Here is a 22412-nt window from a genome sequence, read left to right as displayed (position 1 = left end):
TGTTTTCTTATAATCATCTGGAAATAAGAATTGTGTTCTCGTTATCTGAAACTCAGCTGTTTATATCTACATAGGGAATGGGTCCTCAACCATGAAGTCCTTCATGTTGCACCTCCATGTTTCATGTTGCACCTCTATAGGGCCACTCATGTTTTCACATTTCTGCATCAGCCACCATAGTTAGCAGCCCCTCACAACGAGCAGCATACTTATTTACATGTATAACAGGAAACTATTTTACTCTCTGTTTTTAGCAGTTTAAATCACCTGGTCAGTTTATTTTGGAAAGGAAGAGACCTCTGAGGATAATTTGGCTCCTGGTAAAAACCTGCTGAACATCTGGATCAGTAAAAAAGGTGAGCAGAAGAGGAGACTGTCGGATTCCATCGAGAAAAAGTGCTTTTAGCCAGTCAGCCTGGTCTGTAAGAGGTTCAAGAGAGTGGAATGTAATTTCAATTCATATCAGAGAACTAAACACTTATAGATCTTTCACTAATCAGTTAAAATAATGGCTGATTAATACATACACATGTAAGCACTGTACTTTTAAAAATTGTATGTCCTTCTATATTGCATCAATTTTATCTCAAGTTTTAGCGCTGAATCACACATTTGATGATCATTACATTCTTGTGGCTAAAGAATCATGTTAAAATAATTTCTTGTTGATGTGATGAAGGACTTTTAAACTGTGTGCCCTGTTTTCTTTTGTTTTCGGTCATATGGACCGCATCAGTCATTAACTACCTTTCCACCCTTTACTTCAGCAGCAGAAACAGTCTGGTGTTACTTTTAAGTGTGTATGTGACATATTCCTCATCATCCAATCAAAAATTACTCTATACTAATGTCAATTATAGCCTTGTGATACCTACACGAACTGGCCAACAGTGACTTTTTTGCATTAGCATTTGCATAGCATTTTCAATATTTCTGCATTTCTGTTATAGGACTCAAGAGTATTGTTTACAACCCACGCCACTGACATTTTACTATCTTGTTGGTGCATAGAGCTTCAGTAATGTTTTATATCATATGAAGCAGTCTACTTCACTCATGGTTCTGATGATGTTGCTTGTTATTAACACTCCTGCCTCTTTCACATGAACGCGCTTGCGGCTGGATAGGAAAACCCAGAGATGACTGAACTAGTTCATAACCAGCTTAGTGGTACCAGTTATCCAGACGGCTAATGTTAGGGTTAGTCAAGCCAGATAATGAAAAAATGTCCTGGGTAAGTTGGACTGGCTTTGTAGTACAGGCCTCTGGAGAGGTTTCAGCTGGTTGCACTCTACAATCCTCACCACTAGGTGCCACCAAATCCCCCTAAATCTAGCTGTTCCTTTAATAATGTTCAAATTAGTTGAGCTGCTTTAGAATTTCTAACTGTAGAGGAAGCCTAACTTACCTGTAGGCTGTGAGTGGGATACCCCTGTATGGAAATCAGTGATTTACTCTAATACCCATCACTCACTACAGCACATTATGGTTAATACACTCATGCTAAAATGAATCATAAATGAGGATGTTATGCAGTAAGTCGCCCACAGAGGCAGAGTACAGTATCAGACGGGCTCTATGACCCAGCAGCTCCCTCCTCCATGCAGCAGCACTCTGCCGCTGAGAGAGGAGGACCAGAAATCTGCAGCTCACAGAATGAAGAGATCAAAATGATGCTGCCTGTAAAAAGGGATTAAACGTAAGCAATCTGTCGTCAACTGCGGTAAATCCGCGGCTCATTACTGCTCTACTTTTCTGTGCAAATATTTTTTGAATGGCTAATGCAATTATCAGTGAGGGTTAGGTTTGCATTGTTGTAACTGCAAGCCAGCTAATGACAGATGCATCGTGCTCACTTTCTCCGTTGCATTGGACGAGTATTGCAGCGGATGCAGGCAGGCCTTTAATACGATCTGTTGTTTTTGTTTCTCCCCATCTGCCGGTGTCGTCTGGGCGCCACCTCGCTTGGATCGGCTGCTGCTGCTGCTGCTGCTGCTGCTGGATAATACAGATTTGCCACCGGGGCTTGTGAAAGGAGACATGCCGTCGCTGAGCATCCGTTGCGACGCTTGACTGACCATGATGAAGACCGAATCCACATCCAAGAGCACCGGCTCTGGCTCTACGCTCAGGAGCCCATCCCCGCATAGGAACGCGTACGAAGCGGGGATGCAGGCCCTGAAGCCCGTCAAAGACAATGCTGCGAACGGGGACATGCAGGAGGGCCCCCGAGGGCGCAGGTACGGCTCCAACGTGCACCGTATCAAAAACATGTTCCAGCAGATGCAGACCACATCCCCAGCCGATGCGGAGGGAGAGGAGGGCGCCAGGAACGCCGACAAATCGGTGCGCCTCTCCCTCCCCAGAGCCGGGAGCCTGAACGAAAACGTGGACCACAGCGCGCTGCTGAAGCTCGGATCCACCGTGTCCGAGCGCGTCAGCAAGTTCGACACCACGAAACCGGAGAACGGGCACCCTCGGGCCTCGTCACCCAGCTACTCCAAGCTGCAGGAGACACGCCGCATCTTCGAGCAGCAGCAGGAGAGGCAGCAGCAGGAGAAGCTGGCCACCACCAGGGTCCTACTGAAGACAGACAAGGCCTCAGGCTTCCAGGATGGCAGGTTGGACGTGGTGGCTCGTTTTAACGGCAGCACAGAGTCCCTGGACAGCCTGGACACCAGCGAGGCTGTGTCCCCGACGGTCAGCCAGCTCAGTGCTGTGTTTGAACGGGCAGCCGAGCTCCGCAACAACCTCCACCGCCTCTCCTCTACCCCACCACTCCCTTCCCGGGGGGTCAGCGCCAAGGTGGGTGTGTTGAACTCCAAAATAATCACAAAGAGGGTTTGTGCCTTTGCAGCAGGCAGCCAGGAGGAAGAGAGAGGCAATCAGATGGGCCAGGAGGGGCCTCCAAGGGGCCCCAGGGGGAGGGTGACACCTCCATCTGATAGCATTAACGGGGGCCAATGCGTCTCAAATACTGAACTTCACAGTACTGTAGGGGAGCCACATGAGCAGAGGGAAAAGACTGTGTCAGACGCAGGTGTTGAGGTCAAATCTGAGGAACACTATGGGCCCCACAGCGGCAGCACAACACTGCAAGGTGACACCTGCATCTCTGTGGAGAACGGAGAAGTCGGTGCTGAGAAGCAGAGCTCTCCAAAAGGTGGTGAGATGGCAAAGGATGCTGAGGAGGAGGAGGACAGGACTGTCAGAGACGACCAATCGGGGCGTGACTCTGTGGATATCAGTACCTACAGCGCAGTGGGGGAGGACTTCGGAGGGAGCCAGGTGGATGAGGAGGAAGATGAGGATGACCGCTACGAGCCTGAGTCCAGCTGTGCGGAGATTCCTGGGCTGCCTGTGGAGGAAGAACCACCGCCGTCCAGGAAGATCCGCTTCAGCACGGAGCCCATCAAGGTGAGGAAATATGCAGTGGAGAAACACCTAGAATGAATATTAATAACTGTACATGAAGGTGTTATCTCTCCCACTGTACCCTCGGAGCCTTGTTTAATTAAGCCGAGGTGCTGGTTTCTGATTATGTTGAGTATGTGTGATGATTTTTTCTCATCCCGTGTGTTGAGAGATGTTCAACTTGACCTTAAAGCTTATCATCCGTGGTACAGTCATAGCCAGGGCCACTGTCAGCTGTTTTAATGAACTCACTCAGCTTGTGCCGGTGTCAGAATGATGCTGACATTTTGATTTTGCCCTGTTTCAACACGGGGCTTTGCACGCCACTAACACCACCCCCCTCCCTCCACAGTAGCCAGTTGCTAATGGACGGTGCTGCATTCCTCCTGTGCAGCTGACATGGGCCCCAAAAGATCTGCGATGTAGATGCTTATCTGAAATGCAGTGGGAGCTGCTTCTGTAAATAATCGCAGTGGGGGAGGAGGAACAAAGAGGCCGAGATAATTAGTTCTGTTTTTAAAGAAGTGGATACTCTGCTGTGGCCGATGCAAGGTCAGCAGGTAGTCTATAGGGAGCTGGGTGAGGAATGGAGTGTTTTCGTGTGTGTGTGTGTGAGAAAGAGAGGGAGGAAGTGAGAGAAGAGACTGTGATCTCCTCTTGGATCAGCGAGATGAGAGAGGAGGAGGAGGTGGAGTTGATTTAAAGTGTCTCTCCGTGTCTGGGGGTGGTGTAATGATCTGGAGAAGAGCATCAGATCCTCTCCAGCTCAGTCTCGCTGCTCTGCTCTGCCTTGAGGTCTGAGGCATGCACAGTCTATGCCAGCTGAAGTGGGCACTGACATTGTACATCACACACACACTCCCTCACGCAGAAAGCCATTTCAGTGACTAAGGGCTCCTGTCCCATATCATGACCAGTCAAGTCGAAAGTTGCTCTTGTTCTCTTCTCATGGCTGCACATCAGCCAGTAGTGCTTTGTCTCTGGAGCTTGATATTTAAGTATCATTATACAGGCTCCTGTTTTACATAAAGCCTTAGCATAAACACTTCTGGCAACAATCGTGCAAAGGATAAAGACTGGAACTGTGGCAAGATCATTCAGAGCTGTAGAGTTACATGTGGTTGCTTGAGATGGATGAGAAGATTGAGACCACTTTCATGTCTTGATGGTAAATATGAAGCTACAGTCAACAACTGGTTAGCTTAGCTTAGCACAAAGACTGGAAACAGGGAGAAACAGCTAGCCCTGCTTTGTTTAAAAGGTAAGGAAACCTGCCCACCACTGCCTCTAAACCTCTTCTTTTTAAAGATTATTTTTTGGCATTTTTGCCTTTACTGATAGTAGAACGATTAACAATTTATTTATAATATAGCCGAGACAGGAAAAGTAGGAGATGGGGGGTGACTTAAAAGGGCTGTGGGGCGATTCAGCCGTGGCGTTCCCTCTACCAGGTGAGCTCGAGGCGAGAGCTAGAGTGCCTTTAAACCTCTAAGCGTATTGTATTTTCTAATCTGTTGAACTATTCATTCTAATGTCTAACTAGCATAAAGGTTAAGTTTGACATTCCTCATCCTGGACTCTATTTTCCTGTTTTTGTGTCTTTGTATATAATGGGAACAATAATTTTTGAAATTGGTCCAGTATTAAGCGAGGGCGCTGCGGCTGGTGCTACGCACTGTCAATGTACGTCCACTAGAAATGCTTGTTAATTAAATACAATGGCATAACATGGCAATGACAATCACTTACTTTCCCTGTAAAGGCCCAGACACACCAAGCCAATGGTCGATGCTACTTGGCCTTTTTCCCGCCGGATTCAGCATGTTAAACTGGCACTGGCACAGCAGAGCCTGTTGGTGAATAAAATCACTCTGATTAGCAGTTCAGCTCAGAGCATGAGAGGAGAAATGGAAGTGAGGAATGTAAACAAAGAGCAAAAGTCAAGAGGGAGTGAGACCAAAACAAGCTTGTTACATAACGTAAGATTATTTTTCTTTAGCGCTTTAGAAGAAACATTTCCTGATAGTTTGTGTTATTGTTCACTGGCGCATGGTGAATATTGCTCTGTTCTTTCAATACTGGATTGTGTTGTTAATATGCTAACTAGCGTCAAGATGGTCTTCAGGTTTCCCTTTTTGTGTGACGATTACAGTCGACAGCTGTCTGCTTGTATGGAAGGGTATGTCCTCTAAAGCAGGGGCAGAACATTCGCACTTGTTGGCTGTCAGTTGAATGTGTTCATGTGCAACTTTTTGTCCGAGACACGGAGAAGTGAGGCGACACAGGAAGGGCCTTCATCACCGCTAGTTTTCTGAAGTCAGTTTGGTGTGTCTGGGCCGATATATGGCGGCTAATCTTGTCCTCTGCTCGGAGGGTAAGGAGCTCCCGGACCTCATTTTTTTCCATTTCCAATTTGACATTTTCAGCGGTGTTTGAGTTAGCTGCTAACTGCTATCAGCTACATTTTTGAAATCTCCAACACTGGGTTGCACACATAACACATCATCAGAACGTCACACCCATCCCCCCCATTGTCTCATCTTGCTGGCTGTCCCTTCTATACAGATATTGTTTCGTTAAGGCGTTGTTACTTCCTCCCATGCCCACTTGAAGGCGAGACAAATCTGTCCCCCCATTCTGTAATTGTACCTTTTATACAGACCAGTGAGACAGAATATTTGCGTGAAATTCCCGCCTTAAAGAGGCTAATCTGAGCCTGTCAGTGGCAAAAACAAGCACCTACAGTACATTGACGATGCAAACATGCCTGCTGCAGTGCTCTCGCTCAATACTGGACCAGTCTCACAAACTGTTGTTCCCATTAGTCACTTAGACACAAAAACACAGGAAAAGAGGTTGAAAAATACTGAACGTAACCTTTAACTAAGATGACAGTAATGGCACTATGGCTCCACTGTGCGACAGTTGGTGGTGGCAGCGAAAGAGATGGAGCAATTCGTCAGCTGAAGGCAGAGGGGGAGATTACTAGACAATGTAAACCTACATGTTATAAAATACTTTTAAAAAATCAGCTTTGCAAATGTTTTTCATGAGTAAGGAAATATATTCAACACATTTCTCAGACGTCAAGGACACACTCAATGTTCACTGTAAATATAACTCCACAGCATAATAGCTCTACCTCGAAATCCTACCTATAAATAAAAATGCAGTATTTTAAACTTGAGGTGAGAGAAATAAGAAATATAAGCTGTGCATCAGTTTCTATCAGTGTGTGCTAATTATACGCTAACACTGACATATCTGTGGTATTACCCAGCACTGGGCTCTATATCCACCCAACCTGGATGGAAGCTAACCGTCTCCACCATGCTGAAAATCCCACGAATCCCACATAAATTATGCCTGAGCTTAGAGTGTCCATCGTGTGATTGTAACGCGGGAAGGGAAAGACAAAAGCAGACTTCTATCACATCATTTTATCCTCATGAGATCAAAGACGGATAGCAGGAGGAAGCATTATGTGTGGTGAGATAAAGAAGTCATAACTCATGAGCTGCGATTAAAAAAGCTGAATTTGGTTGTGACCCTGCAGCCATCATTGGAGAATAACCTCCTACTGAGTCCTTTCACACTGTATCAGTGTGGCCTTTGTTATGGAGATTGATGCAGGGGTGGATGAGAGTAAGGGGGGGGGGGGTGTTGAGGTCAAATGGGAGGGGTGTTATTATGCAGCTCAAATGTCATGCGACTGTATAACCGCCAGCTCTTAAGTCACAGTGTCAGTTGGTTTCTTGTCCAAACAGGAAGTGCCCATTTTTAGCCTCATATTTCCCGTCTGTGCAACAACTCAGCTTTCGGCCACAATTAAGTCTTCTTGTGGCGATGGCGGTTGGACGTCTGGGCGCGTGTCTTCCTTTGTCCCCGTTTTACACTGCAAACTATCTGTCTGTCTCTCTGTCTGTCTGTCCTCTCACACTGGCAAAAATAGCAGCTCTGCTCCGGGTAGAGTTCACACTAGACCCCTTTGTTTGCTCCTCCTGACACTCTTTCCCTCGCTCCTTCTTTTCTCCCTTTCGCTCTTTGTCACCAGTCTCCTACTGTTAGTAAAAATAGCAGCATTGTTATCGTCACAGACTTGCCTCGCTTTTCAGGGCCGCCTCCTTGTCGAACACAGGAAGCTGCCTCTCATGTCTTATTTATTTCCATCGCTTGTTTGTTTTGGCTTCGTTCTATATCGCTCTATACTTTAGTTCATGATTTAGCCTCCTGTGATTTTTAATTATTCAACTTATTGTAAGAGGAAAGCTTTTTTTTTAAGCGTAAAATGAGATAATCTCCACTGGATTTGCGCCGTGTTCCCTCCAAACCAGAAATAATCAGATTTATTTTTCATGCACCAGAATCACCTTGCTCACTCATCACCTTCCCTACACTTACACTTTTTTATACCATCACACACACACACACACACACACACACACACGCGCGCGCTTTCCCGTTGATTTCTGCTGCCTACGCATCTCTTAACGGTCCTGCCAGCCAGCTCAAAGAACACCTATGATTTTCGCACTGTATCATTAACACAAACACGCTGTTCTTATATCGTAATAAACTGAGGGTGCTGAATTTTGACAAACACAGAAGGAGGAACTGCAATTTTAAGCAACTGTAACCACAAATTGCAAAACAGCGAACACCCAAAACGCAACCTTTAGTGGTTTGTGTTCACCGCTCAGGTCAGCCAAGAAGGGATTGCCTGGGGAGAGGTAATACATCACCATATGTCAAGGTATCCTCAAACTGTCTATTACTTAGGCTCAGCGGGCCTGCAGTATTTCATACAGTGCATTACTCACAGCCAGGAGGGGTGGGAGACCAGACAGATTATCAGCAAGGTCACTCTGCCCCACTTCGCAGTTCTGCAGTGGTGGTGGGTTGCGAGCATTTATGGGATGTGCCCACTCGCTCAGGTTACTGCGACAAGCCATGTTATGCAATGTCTCGCTCATGATGTCTCAGCATTTGTTTTGTCTTGTCCAACCTGCCATCATTTTGTCAGCAACAGACACCTACAGTGATCTGTGAGGCTGCAGCCAGTTGAATACATCTCCTTCAGGTGGTACTGGTTCTTTACTTAGAGGTATACTGTTTGGTTCCTGTTTGTAAACACGCTCGCCAGAGGAAGTGAAAGCAAAAGCCAACCCTAGATGTACTGTTATTTGGTGTTTCACCTCACTGTATTTGCTTTTTTTTCCTCTCTGGGATGCTGATTAAGGTCTGACACCTGGTCGCTACCTTTTTATAAAGCCCCAGACTCACCTGAGCTCTGTGGGAGTACACGCACATAAACGTCTTGAGCACAGAAAATAAGAAAATACAGGCACAGGGCAGCGTTTCTGCAGATAAATACACCACCACACACTTCTAGTGATGATTGAGAGAGATTACGTCTGTATGAGTCAGTACATTATTTTATAGAATAGTTTCTTTAAGATGCTTTGTCGATCCTCAAGGTAGAGCTTCAAGGACAAGGCTGATGTTACTCTAGGCACTTGGTTTTGGATAATAATGGAGGTCTGTGGCACAGAGGGATAAATTGTGTAAGACTTTGGCTGTCAGTTCAATGTAATTTTTTTTTCACAGAATTTGTTGACAGTAACTACAAGGGCTGCCCCCCAATAGTCGACCAAATGTTAAAAATTCATTAGTCGGCAAGATTTCATTGGTCACTTAGTCACAGAAAAACAAAACGAAATGTGAAACTCTATTAGGAGCTGCACCTTGTCAAAATAAAGCAAAACCTACATGACTGGACCATGTGGGACTTTAATTAGAAAGGACAGACACAGGAAGTGTCCACGCTCAGCAGTCAGACAGGAGTCAGGTTAATTTCCTGGGCCGGTACCTGCGGTTATTCCACAGGCTAGTTAATAACATGTCGGGCAGGAAATCCAAAGTGTGGGATCATTTTGAGAAGGTGAAGGACGAACCCAAGGTGATATGTAAACTCATCTTCATTGGTCAACTACAAACATGACGTATCATCTGAAACATGGAAGTAGCTACATGCCCATTAGCCCACAGCGTCATTAACAGGCGGCTCGCTCAGTGTGTGACGTGCAGGCGACTAGTTGACTAATAGCCCTAAATGATGACTATTGGTCGCCTAGGAAAATTCTTAGTCGGAGGGAATCCCTAGTAACTAGAAATGATAATCATTTTGCTTTCGGAACGTTGTTTGTTCACTGACAGTAAGAATTTTGAAAGATTAATAATCAGTTTTCTAAAAAATAAAATATAAATTAAATGGACACTGATATTAGAGACAATGCGCCCCTCACTGGATCCTAAGCCTCTTCACTGGTGGAAAAGATCAGCAAACTTTCTGTTGCTGCCATTACACAGAACAGTCAGTTCAACGTGTGGCTGGTTAACAGGAGCTAACACAGCAGCAGCGGCTAACAGCGAACACCAAGCTGTTAAACGGTCCCTAGAAATTAACACTGACACCAGAGTAGCTCAACTCTGAACCCATTGGGTAATGTTAGCCTTGTGATGCTAACAGTTAGCCCTGTCTGTGTGTGTGTGCGGGGCAGGCAGACTGTATATGTTCCCACCCCTAAACTTGTTGGTTAACGGTTAATGTAAATTAGCTTTCCTTTCAACAACAAAAGTGCAGAACATTGCCAGTCTTACAGCAACACAAGAAAAGGGTAAAGAGAAAGACACTGTTAGGAAGGTAGAAGTAAAAGGAGGTTTGTAAAATAATATTGAATAGAACTAAATAAGAAATTTAAAAACTATGTCTTAAAATTGCCAAGATCCATTTACATTAATGTGAATGCGCTTATGTCAATAAACAGGATATTAAATATAAATGTACAGTGTATAGAGAATATATAGAATACAGTTAAATTAAGAAAATGCATTATTAAGGTAGTATGGGGACTTAGAGCACTCATACTATGTGTGTATATATAATGTAAATTCTAATAACCATGTGATTAATATTAATATGAATAACAACATAAAATATATTTAGTAATGTAGGTAATATACCAAACTTATAAAACATGGTATAGTTATATAGTTTCTGTGTCCGTCCACATACTGCAGTGATATTCAGTCCCCTGTCGCTGACCTTATTCTCATGCTGCCGTGTCTCTGCCCGGGGTCAGCGCTAAGCCTAAACATGACTCCTGACCAAAGACTGGCCTGCCAAAACAGACGGGCTCTGGTGCCATGCAACCGTTACTATGACAAACCCACGATATCCACTTTATTGGCTGGAAGAGAGCGGCTCAGGGCGATGGCCACATCCTTAGTTTGTGTCTGTGTGTTGCACATCTGGGATGTGGATTAACCCCCAATTTTAGGAGGATTTAGTAGCAATTACCTGCCACTTTGGGGCACGTTTAACCTGTGGTGGTCGGGAGCGCAATCAATAATAGTTAAGAGGCAAAGTGCTTCTTTTGGTCTGCCTGTGCTTTAATTCTGACAGCTTGATTAAGCATCACACAGTTGTTCTGAGTCCCTAAGAGCAGTGGCTTAATTGCAGCAATGAGGCAGCAGATCTCACATTATGCATCGTAATCACTTTGGCATTTAAGGTGGAAACGGAGAGTGGCAGTGAAGCTCACATTCCTGAAAAACAGCTGAAATAATACAAAGAGTAGTATGAGTAGTAAAAGTGATGGAAAGTTGGGTGCTGCTACAGAATGTGGAGAGACCAAGTGGAAACACGCTATTTCTGTTGTGAAAAACCGATGGCACCACCTCCACATATCCTATTGGCTGAATCCAAAATTAGATCTGTTTTTGGAGAGTGAAGAGGGGAAAGAAACACAGCGGTTGACATGCTGCTGTGGGCAGCAGGGGGGGAAGGGGGGGTGCTGACATGCCTGTTAAAATGTTACCCAATCACATTGTAGCCAGAGGGCCATCAAGATGGAGCCACATTTACAGGACAGCCTCTATCATTTAGAGATCTCTCCGTCACGACATTGTAAAAACGGTAGTTGTGACTTACTGGTTATTTTTAATAGCCTCTACAGCCCCGAGTGGGTGCTCTGCTCAGACACAAACACAATCTGCTAGCTGGTGAGTGGCTCGAGCTAGCTGCCCACAGAGCTTTTGTAGGACATCCCAGGCGGCTGGTAGCAAAAGGGAGGGAGGGAGGAAGGGAGTTTCCTGGCCATCTGTTAGCTTCTCTGACCTACTATCTACCACAACTGGAACAGCGTCCTTCTCCAGCCCTGCCCACCCCCCATCAGCCTGCCTTTAATCCCAATGTTTGTCTTCCAAAGATAGCCACCTCACTGTCCGAGGAGTTCATCTACTACTCTGCATGCTTAGTCGAGGCTGGGGTGAAAGGTGGCCGCGTGCAGGATCTCATTAGCCTGTCTGCCCCGTGGGGGATCATGGAGGAGGAAGAGGGAGGGAAGTGAAAGTGTTAACTCAGTCAGAGCTAGTTTGTAGCATTGTAGCACCCATCCTGAAGTTGCCCGAGGCTGCAGGTCACGACACATATCCGATCATGGCTGTGTGTTTTTTTTTGTTTTTTTTTCATAGTGCCACGTTAAACGCTCCTCTTTTGATCTCCTGCAGCCTCATGGGCGTAAAACGAGGGCGCCACAAGCCACCAGCTGTGGCCTCTTGATCTTCAAACTCAAGGAGTGGAGCAGAGTCGCGTGAGAGCGTCACAGTGGGCATGCAGGCTTGCAGTGTGCTGTTGTTGTTTTATGCTCCGTTACTTAGGATGCAAACAGTGTATTTTGTGAGTCTGTAATCCACATTCTGCTAATCCCTCTAAATACGAAGGTAACCTAAATCAAAAGCCATTAGACTTCAGTGCTGCTCCCATGCTATCTGTCATCTGCAGCACGGTTAGCTTCAGTGTGATTCACTTTATTCAGTGTTATGTAAAATCAGTACTGCTGCAAATAATTATTGATATTATAGATTAATCTGACAGTTCCTTTTTTTTAAATAATTGCTCAGTCTGTAAATCATCATAAAAGATCCCACATTAAACTCCTCAAACAGATTGTTTTGTCTTGTTGCTTAACAAATAAATAAATGACTAATCCACTTAAATCAAAAGTGCTGTCAGCTGAAGGGACAGTTCAATGAAAGAGAAAAAGCATATTTCCCAAAATGGCAAAGTATTTTCATTACTAATGTATCTAATATAATGAAATTCTTCTTTTTCTTTTTTTTTTTTTTTTAATTACTGCATCAAAAGAGAAGTTTGACCCAAGCTGAACTCTAAGGGGCTGTACACATGCTGCGTCTTTAACTGCCTGGCAAATGTGAGGTCAGGCACTGGGCACTACCTTTGTGCCTTTTTAAAGCCACTTTTCAAGAGCATGGCGGCAGGTTGCATCTGACGTTGCTAAGCAACGTTAACCAGCACTGTGTCATAACCTATTTATCTGAAATCCTGAGAGCAGAGCTGATCTCTTTCCAGACGCTGTTTTTAAGTGTGTAGGCCTATCGTCTGTGGGTCAGATGTAAAGCTCTGGGTAGCACTAACATGATCAATCAGTATTTATCACAGACTGATATTTTCAGAAGAAGGGAAAGATATCTGTCGGCTGTGATTGGTTGTTCCTCATGACATGACTCTTGGTTTATCTCAGGGTGCAGCCGTTGCGCCCTGAAAAATGGGTGCTCAGTGTGCGCACTGCGATGGCGTTGCTCCGGCATTTGAGCGCACCTGCCAGGCATCTACATTGATAACAATCAATTTAAGGGGGAAAAAATGCGGCATGTGTACAGCCCCTAAAGCAGCATGTAATTTTTGCTTCCTCATCACCTGCCCACAGAAATGGCAAGGTCCAGTGAATGGACCTTCCCCAGATTTGCCTCACTCATGTCAACGCATACATTTAAACTAGCCGCTTTTACACTGCCTGTTCAAGGCAGGACTATCACGTCATTATGCTGCCACGCTGTGCTGTGTAAAAGGTAGAATAGCGGAGTAAGGGGACAGGGTGGTCTTGCGTTTGAGCCGGGAAAGTAGGTACTGACAGCACTGAAACAATGTCCGTATAAATGGGACAGCAAGCAGGACGGTTGTGAGGTTTTGACTACGTGTTATGTGTGTGATCCAAAACTGGAGATTTAAAAAGCAGCAGTTAGCGGCTAACTCAAAGAAGAACAGTGGCCGAAAATGACCACAAATTGAGAAAACAATGAAGTCCAGGAGCTCCTTACCCTACGAGCAACAAGGATGGTAAATGATTGTTACTGTCATGTCAGGCCATTGTTATTGTTTATAAAGCGCTGCCGACGTGTATGTTATATGTCACACTAGAGGCTGATGCTGTTGTGTTAAATGTCACACCCGTCATGCCTCTTTTGATTTGATTTGATTGAACAGCAGCTGTCTAAAATCACACACTGGAATGGCGTGATGCTGCCGGTGTTCGGATCTGTTGAAAAAAGGCAACAGCAGCATAGAAGGGACTCTGCAGTGGCACCATAGCATGATCTCTGTATAAAAAGGGCAACTGACTGAAAGAGACAGGAGCTACAGTACATAGGCTCTATTATACTCTTTCTTACAGATGTTGGTAGGCCTGGGGCTCCATCACTGATGCTAGTTATCTCTTGGCTAGTAATGTTAGCTGTACTGTTAGTGTCTGGATTGTCATTTGCCTTTTCAGCCAGCTTTCCGAGGAGACTAAAAAAGATGGATATTACATTATTATTTGGGTTTAAAGCCCTTTCCAGCTCCCTCCTTTTCTACTCCTTTTTTTCCTGACATCCTGATTTATGTGCAGGTCCTGGCATCGCAAGGAAATTCACTCACTCCAGACTTTTTCAGGATTTCATTATGGAACAGTTTACATTTTACCAAAGCAGCAATAAATACTGTACAGTATTTATTTTTGTTGCTTTAATAAGCAATGGTGCATATTTGGGCTCAAAATAAAATGTGGTTATTCCTTTCACATATGGACTGCAAACCTGAAATTATCACCTGGAGGAGCTGTATGTGAGAACAAATGTCTGAGTCATTTGGATCGGACATTAAACGAACTTTACCCTGCCAGCTCCCAAGTACAAAGTCTGTGTGATGTCTGATTGAGTCCATTTGTGAATAGAGCAGGTCTGGAGAGTTCCCTGCGAATGAGAGGGCGTGTTGATGACGTTTCTATGATGCGGCTTGCGCAAAACTAAAAGAAAACAAACATCTGGGAGTAAAGAAGAAGAGTCTTTTAGACAAAGACGTTAGCGAAAATGTCTAACAGGAGAGATGACAAGACTTGAAGTTGAAATTGTCAGAACAATTCAAGGAACAGCAAGAGAGTCTGTTGTTTATGACTAACTTGCGACCCGGCTACGTGACCGAGGGAACTGTCCGGAGTTCATATGACAAACAAGCTCATGATTATTATTGTTGGCATCCACTGGCCTCCCTACTGTAAGGGCCCCAGAAAGCTTTCCCCTTCTCCCCCTGCATACAGCGATGGTGGTGATTTGGCTCAAGATGATAACATTTTAAACCCTCGTCTTATGGTTGAGGAAGGCTTTAAGTAGAAACAGAGGCTTGTTGTTTGCTCAACGATGCATTAAAATACAATGATACTGACTAAATCTGAGAGAGGAGGGGCTGCTTACATTTCAAAGGCGCTGTCAAAACTGACAGGCTCTTTACTGTGGGGTTGCCAGGGCGACGGGGCCCATATGACTGAAGGGTTAGCACTTCAGCTACGAGATGCTACTTTGTAACACAGATGGACAAACTAAACAGCCGAGGGAGAGAGGGAGAGGAGTGAGAGAGAGTAAACAAAGACGTGTTAAAATGTGGCAGCGGAGGGAACAAACGACTGCGGAGAGGAAAGTTGAGACGTTTGATAAAATAAGTGAAAGAATGTGTGAAAGGAAGAAGGTCCAGCTCTGAATGAGTGCGGCTAGTGGAGCATGCAAGGTGCTGAATGCATAATCACCTTGGAAGACTGAAAGTGAGGCTTTTAAAGATTCAGCTTACTCTGTGTGTGTGTGTGTGTGTGTGTGTGTGTGTGTGTCTGTGTCTGTGTCTGTGTGTCTGTGTGTGTGAACAGCAGCTGCAGAAGGCCTCCATTAGCATGCTGGAGGTGGTTATGTAAACTGTCATGCTGGTCGACCAGAGTGAATGTGGGAAACAGAGGCCTCTGTCTTCATGAGAGCAACTTCAGTGGTTGTGATTGATTCTCCCCCAGTGTGTTTGATACACATTACTGCTGTGAAACGATACAGCGCGGGGTGCCTGGAGGAAACGCTACCACTGTCTCAGCTGAAATGGTCGATACATTTGAATTGCATTACATCTGCATTAGCAACAGTGGTCAGTTGTTATCAAAGACATGTATCCAGCTCATCTGTCTCTGCTGCATTTGTTGCCACAACATGAGTGTTTGTTGATAACCTGCAGTCATTTTTTTAAATCGCAAACATTGTGAGCATTTCTAACAGGGTATGAAACAGTACCAGTTGGAAACCACTGCTACAGCCCATACTACACAGAGACTGCGCTATAGAGCCGCTACAAAGTCAGTTCTTCATGCTGCCTTTGCACTTTTACACAGAACCACACAACATGATCATCATCATGTCGCTTCTGTGTTTGCTTTTAGACAACATGCCGACATTCTGACAGGCGGTTGACAGGCGTCAAATATAACACAACAGCGTCGGCTTCTAGTGTGACAAATAACGTTTGTCTGCAGCACTATATAAACAATAACTCTGGCATAACACGGCAATAATAATCATTCACCATCCTTGTTATATAGCTGCTGGTCTCCCCCTCTGCTCGGAGGTTAAGGAGCTCCCAGGCCTCACTGTTCTCCCAATTTGCAGACATGTACGGCTGCTGTTCTTCTTTGAGTTAGCTGCTAACTGCTATCAGCTGCTTTTTAAATCTCTCAGCAGTAGGTCGCACAGAAACATGATATAGAAATGTCAGACCTGGACATGAAATTCCCACCTTGAAGAGGAACTTGTGATGCTCTGACCATGACTTTCCACACACTCTCACACCATATATTAATTTTCTCATGCAGTGAAAAACAAATTTGTAACTGATAACGTTGCGGCATGCAAAGGGACAGAGCGCATGGACAAACAGGACAGAGGAGCAGTGTCAGCCAGCCGCCGCTTAGATTTTAATGTGCATTTATTCGTGCTGTTATGAAGTGGTACTCGGAGCAGCTAAAAACGACAAGGAAAGACTGGGATAACAGCATTTACTCCACATCATATCAAGTCAGTCCTAATACGATAAAAAAGTTTCTATAACAAGTTTGCTTAGAATTTCTGCTCAAAATGTACCTATGACCATACACAACCTGAGGTAATTTCACCGCACTGATATTCTAACACTGTAACAAAATCATTTCAAAGTCAAGTTAAACAAGTTAAATGAAAAGATGTTTTCCTTCAGAGGTATGCTGAAATTTTCACTGTAATCCTGTTCAGGACGACCCTGACTATGACCATGTACAGTCTGAAGTTATTTTACTGTGCAGTTTCTAATAAAATTAAAGCAAAAGTTAGCTTCGATTACATAACAACACACTGACGACTTCCTTACATTTCAGTTGTCATGAAAAAGAAAATGCCGCAGTGGTTGATTGTGCTGGATTTCTTTCATTTAGATCCAGAAAAAGGATGCAGAAAAAGGAGAGTACACCAAATGGTGCAGTAAATTAAGAGTTAAATTATGTTTATTATATCCATTTTTTCACACAGTGAGCAGATTAAAACCAAATCCACACCAAATTACACTGTAGATTTTTTTAATCACCTATAGTGAAGTTACACTCACCTGTTAACACACTCACATACATACACCAGTGACTCAGCATTTAGCGAGCTCCCCAGGGTGCACAGGAAGTGACGCGTTTCTGTGTTTTCAGTAGCAGTTACTATATTTGGAGAATATGAAAGAAGAACTGAGTAGCGGCACGAAGTGGCGATAAACCACAGAGGCTACAAAGAAGAGGAAGAGCTCATTTACAGACTTCAAGGAGCAGAGAATCAAAAGAGACATGTTAGGGACTGTTTGGTATTAATGAGAGCGATGGGGGTGGTGCAGAACAGGGGAGGCATGTCAGATAATTTTTTTAAGCTCTGCAGAGGGACTTTTGTTTTTTATTTTGGCTCAGTTTAGGGACTTGAAACTATCTGAAACCCCAAAACGGTTGTTGGGTTTGAAAGGCAAAAAATTATCATAATCAGAAACTGTAAAAAATAAATTATTGTTGGATTTCCAACAGTCTTTGAACACATCATGTGCAACAAACGCTTGATTGCTTTCTTGCTGAGAGTAAGACAAGAAAACTGAGACCACCGTCATGTCTGTACGCTGAATATGAAGCTCCAGCTAGGATACAGTTAGCTTAGCTTAGCACAAAGACTGGAAACATTAGGAAACAGCTAGCCTGGCTCTGTCCACACATAAAACCAAAAAAGGTCATTTTCACATGAAAGTTTTTGTACGGATAAAACAAATTAGGGAAAGGCACTTATTTGCTTTCTTGCCGAGAGTTAGATGAGAAAATTGATACCATCGTCATTTTGTACACTGAACATGACGCTCCAGCCAGGCTACAGTTAGCTTAGCTTAGCACAAAGACTGGAAACAAGGGGAAACAGGTAGCCTGGCTCAATTCACACATAATACCAAAAATGGTTACTTTCACGCATAACTTTTTAAATGGATGAAACAAAGACAGTAACATGAAAACACTGATGCCACTATCATGTTTGTTAGCTGAATATGAAGCTACAGCCAGGATACGGTTAGCTTAGCTTAGCACAGACACAAGAAACTTTAAGAAACAGCTAGCCTGGCTCTATTCACACATAAAACCAAAAATTGTTGCTTCCACACTTGACTTTTTGAACGGATGAAACAAAGTGTTAGATAAGAACACTGATGCCACTTTCATGTCTGTTAGCTGAATGTGAAGCTCCAGCCAGGATACGGTTAGCTTAGCTTTGCACAAAGTGTGGAAATGCTGGGAAACAGCAAAAATGGTCACTTTTACACTTAACTTTTTGAAAGAATGAAACAAATTTGAGAAAGGCACTTATTTGCTTTCTTGCTAGGGGAGTTAGATGAGAAAATTGATACCATTTTCATGTTTGTACGCTGAAAATGAAGCTACAGCCAAGATATGATTAACCTAGCTTAGCACAAAAACTGAAAACAATAGGAAACAGCAAAAACGGTTGCTTTTACACTTAACTTTTGGAACCGATAAAACAAATTTAAAAATGGCACTTATTTGCCTTCTTTCCCAGAGTGAGATGAAAAAATTGATACCACTGTCATGTTGTACACTAAATATGAAGCTAAAGCCAGGATATGGTTAGCTTAGCTTAGCTTAGCTTAGCACAAAGGCTGGAAACACTGGGAAACAGCTAGCCTGGCTCTGTCATACACATAAAACCAAAAATAGTTACTTTCACACTTATGTTTTTGAACAGATGAAACTAGATGTAGTGCACTAACAACCTTTTGAGGTGCTGGTGGGCAGGTTTTTCTTTTTTACCACAGTGCTGTGCAGTTTTTGGATGTAAACCAGGCCCTGGAGCTTCCTTACACTATCAAAACCCCCATCGTAGCCCGTATTATTACATGTTTCACAACTGTTAATGATGCTAACTACACAACATTCTGTTCTGTCTGCTAGAGGCTGATTTTGGTGCACAACAGACTCTCATCTGTGTCTGATTGAGGCTTAAATGTGTATGGCTGAATCTCCCTGAAGTTTCCTCTAATGCTAACGTTGATGCACACTGCTTTTTCAGCAGTCAAGCTAGCGAAAGCAGCTGTGATGGGCAGGACACAAGTCCCCATCCAGAATTTAATATAATTATTGGTATACATATTACTAAAATGTTCCTGGAGGGGGACTTTAAGTGTTTGTTATTCTCAGTCTCACCGTGCGTCTGTGTTTCCTGCTGCAGGTGTTTGCCACCTATCCCAACGAGGACTACGACAGGCGTAATGAAGACGTGGATCCCATGGCGGCGTCTGCTGAGTACGAGCTGGAGAAGAGGGTGGAGAGGCTGGACCTGTTCCCCGTGGAGCTGGAGAAAGGTGCAGAACATTATAAAGTCATCTAAAAATTCTGCAATCTTTTTCCCAGTGCTCTGTAACAGTATCAGAGAAACTCTTAGCATTTATTTGAACCTGCTTCGGGCACCAGGTGGGCGGTTTGCATGAAATTGGGAGACGAAATGAGTACAAGAAATTTTACATTCACAGGAAGGAATTTGAAAATAAATTTTTGGTATATGTGATTAACCTCCTACTGGACTATTTGATTTGTCCTTTCTGTCTCTTTGAAGCCAAATGAAAAAAAATCTTTATTACTTATGTAAAAAGGACTTCAGTGTTCACCGACTGCTTTCTGTTTCCCCCAGTGAGCTGCACTTCCTTCAACATCTCTTCAACATTATGGTGCATTAATTTATTTATAGAAGACTATATTTAGAGTTATGTACAGGGGCAGGTTACACAGGATACCATATGTGACCATGTTCTATATAAATGATGTGTTTACTGTTCATTAAATCAGGAAGTGGAGGCTCTCGTTATAAAAGACAGAACAGTGCTTACAAATTAATACCTCAGTACGATACACCTCAGGCAGGAAATCTGGGTATTATCACTGATTCTGATCTAACTTTCAAGTCACATATGAAGACGTTAACTGAAATAGTGTTATTATCATCTCAAGACTACGTGAAGGTCGACTCTTGTCTTTATCCTAGAGACACAAAGAAGCTTGTGCATGATTTTATTACAACTATAAATCTATTTCAGCAGCGTACAGAATGCTGCTGTCAGTCTTAAAAAGAAAAGAGCTCAGACATCGCCACTGATCCTTGCATAGCCTCCAGTTAGTCTTAGGATTGATTTAAAATTCTGCTGCTACTTTAGAAATCTTTTCATGGACTTGCCCCTGACTATGAGGTTGATGCGCTGCAGAGATATGCTGCGTGTCCCTGGTAGACCCCCTCATCATCTCCACAGACTCTGCTGCTCACTGTTGCAAAAAAGAAATCAGACAAAGACCTGCGGTGAAGCTGCTTTCTGCTGTTTTAGATTCAAACTCTGGAACAGATTCTCCCACTGGATCTGGAGACAAAAATATTTAAGCTAAAAACTCACCTTTTTGCTTTGCTTATAACTAAAACCTGGTATTTTTATGCCTTGTGTGTGATTTATCCTGGCTTCATATGAGCAGAGGAAATCTCCGCTCGTCCACAGGCTAATGTATACAATGTAAAATGCCATAGGCTTGTGCTAAAAACATTAGCATGTTGTATTTGTGGGGAAAATGTGTCCAGATAAAGACAAGTGTTTGTCTGTGAATGCTGCGAGTTATAGTGAAGCTGTTTTGTCTACTTGTGTTTGAAATTGTCTCTATTAAGCCATGTTTAATGTGTGTTTAATGTGTGTTTTGAATCAATTAAACTCTACAGCGCTTCACAGAAACCTCTGCCGCTGACTAATGACTAGTGTAACTGCAGAGTGACACAGACACACCACTGCACAAGTATAAATGCTCACAATGGCCCTGCTGCACGACCATAGATCCTGCTTAATAGCTTAGTATTTTACCCAGGGGTGGTGCCTAATGTCCTGCATCACACAGACATTGGGTTATCTGGCCATATTGTGGATTATTATTAACCTAATCTTTACCTTAACCTCAAGATAAAAACCCACAGAAAACCTCACGCCAAACTGCAACTTCAAATGGAGATTATTTATTTGTTTGTGATCATATTTTTGCGAAGATACGCTTACATTTTTGCACCTTGTACTACTGGTACGGCAGAAACTGCAACAAGATTTTCAGATGACTTTTATCTGACTGCTGATAAACTGTCAAAATGACCATCATGACGTTATCCTGACATGACAGGCCACTGACCAAGTGTCGGTTGGTAGTAATGGGGGATTTATATTTGTGCGGCAGAGCCTACGCCGAAGCCTATGCACGTTTTTATTAATGCGGTGGTGGCAGTTACACCTCCAAAACAAGTGAGTGGTGGAGGTTTCTTTGAAGTGCTGTAAAGTTTAGTTGATTCAAAACACACATTAAACATGCATTAAACATGGCTTAATAGAGACAACTTCAAACTCAAGTACACAAATCAGCTTCACTATAACTCGCAGCATTCACAGACAAACACTTGTCTTTATCTGGACACATTTTCCCCACAAATACAACATGCTAACATTATTAGCACAAGCCTATGGCATTTTACATTGTATAAATTAGCCTAGCAGCTAGCTGACATTTCCTCTACTCAAATGAAGCCAGGGACAACAGCAACATTTAACAAAGGTAATGTTACAAAATTCGGCTCCATTACAGCACACAAGGTTCACTGACAAAACAACTGTCTTATACTAAACACGTTTTCCAAACAAATGCAAGCCAGGATAATGAAGCCAGGATAAATCACACACAAGACTTAAAATGCTATTTTTGTGGAGGCTTTATTGTCTTCACAATTTATTGTTTCCTTTTTTTTAAAAAAAAAGATATTTTTTCGGGCATTTTTAAGCGTTTAATTGATAGGACAGATGAGTGTGAAGGGGGGAGAGAGAGAGGGAGTGACATGCAGCAAAGGGCCACAGGCTGGAGTTGAATCAGCCTTGTACATGGGGCGCCTGCTCTACCACTAAGCCACCGACGCCCCGTTTTGTTTCTTATTTGTGAAATTAAAGTAAATAAAAGCTTTGTTTCCACTGAGGGAAATGGTTTCAGCTTACAGAAATAGACAGGAGGTCTGTGTTGCTGCAACGTGTGGTTACATTTCTGCGGAGGTACACATCAGGCTACGGTGTCGATTTGACTCAGAAGTAAAATTTCCCCCAGAGAATGTGTTGATACAGTACAGATACAGAACTTGCCCAGAGGGTGCCTCTGTAGGTCAGTGTCTGACACCAATGGGCCACTGACAAAGGGTTGGTATTTGACGTGTTGGGAGTGAGACCGTGACGATTAAAGTAT

At 43.6% G+C, this 22412-nt stretch overlaps 1 protein-coding gene across 1 annotated transcript in view; it reads left to right on the top strand.

Annotated features, from left to right (window-relative positions):
- The first annotated feature begins 1590 nt into the window (after positions 1-1590).
- ppp1r9bb (protein phosphatase 1, regulatory subunit 9Bb) overlaps positions 1591-22412 on the top strand; it is a 31123-nt gene continuing 10301 nt past the window's right edge. The window contains exons 1-3 of the mRNA XM_033611533.2: positions 1591-1699; positions 2012-3417; positions 19345-19477. Coding sequence (XP_033467424.2) covers positions 2080-3417; positions 19345-19477 — 1471 coding nt within the window. The 5' untranslated portion in view covers positions 1591-1699; positions 2012-2079. The remainder of the gene's footprint in view (positions 1700-2011; positions 3418-19344; positions 19478-22412) is intronic.

The sequence above is a fragment of the Epinephelus lanceolatus genome, chromosome 21, assembly GCF_041903045.1.
Source record: "Epinephelus lanceolatus isolate andai-2023 chromosome 21, ASM4190304v1, whole genome shotgun sequence".
Lineage (NCBI taxonomy): Eukaryota > Metazoa > Chordata > Actinopteri > Perciformes > Serranidae > Epinephelus > Epinephelus lanceolatus.
The sequence above is the reverse complement of the archived record's forward strand: the minus strand, read 5'-3'. Positions and strand labels throughout refer to the sequence as shown.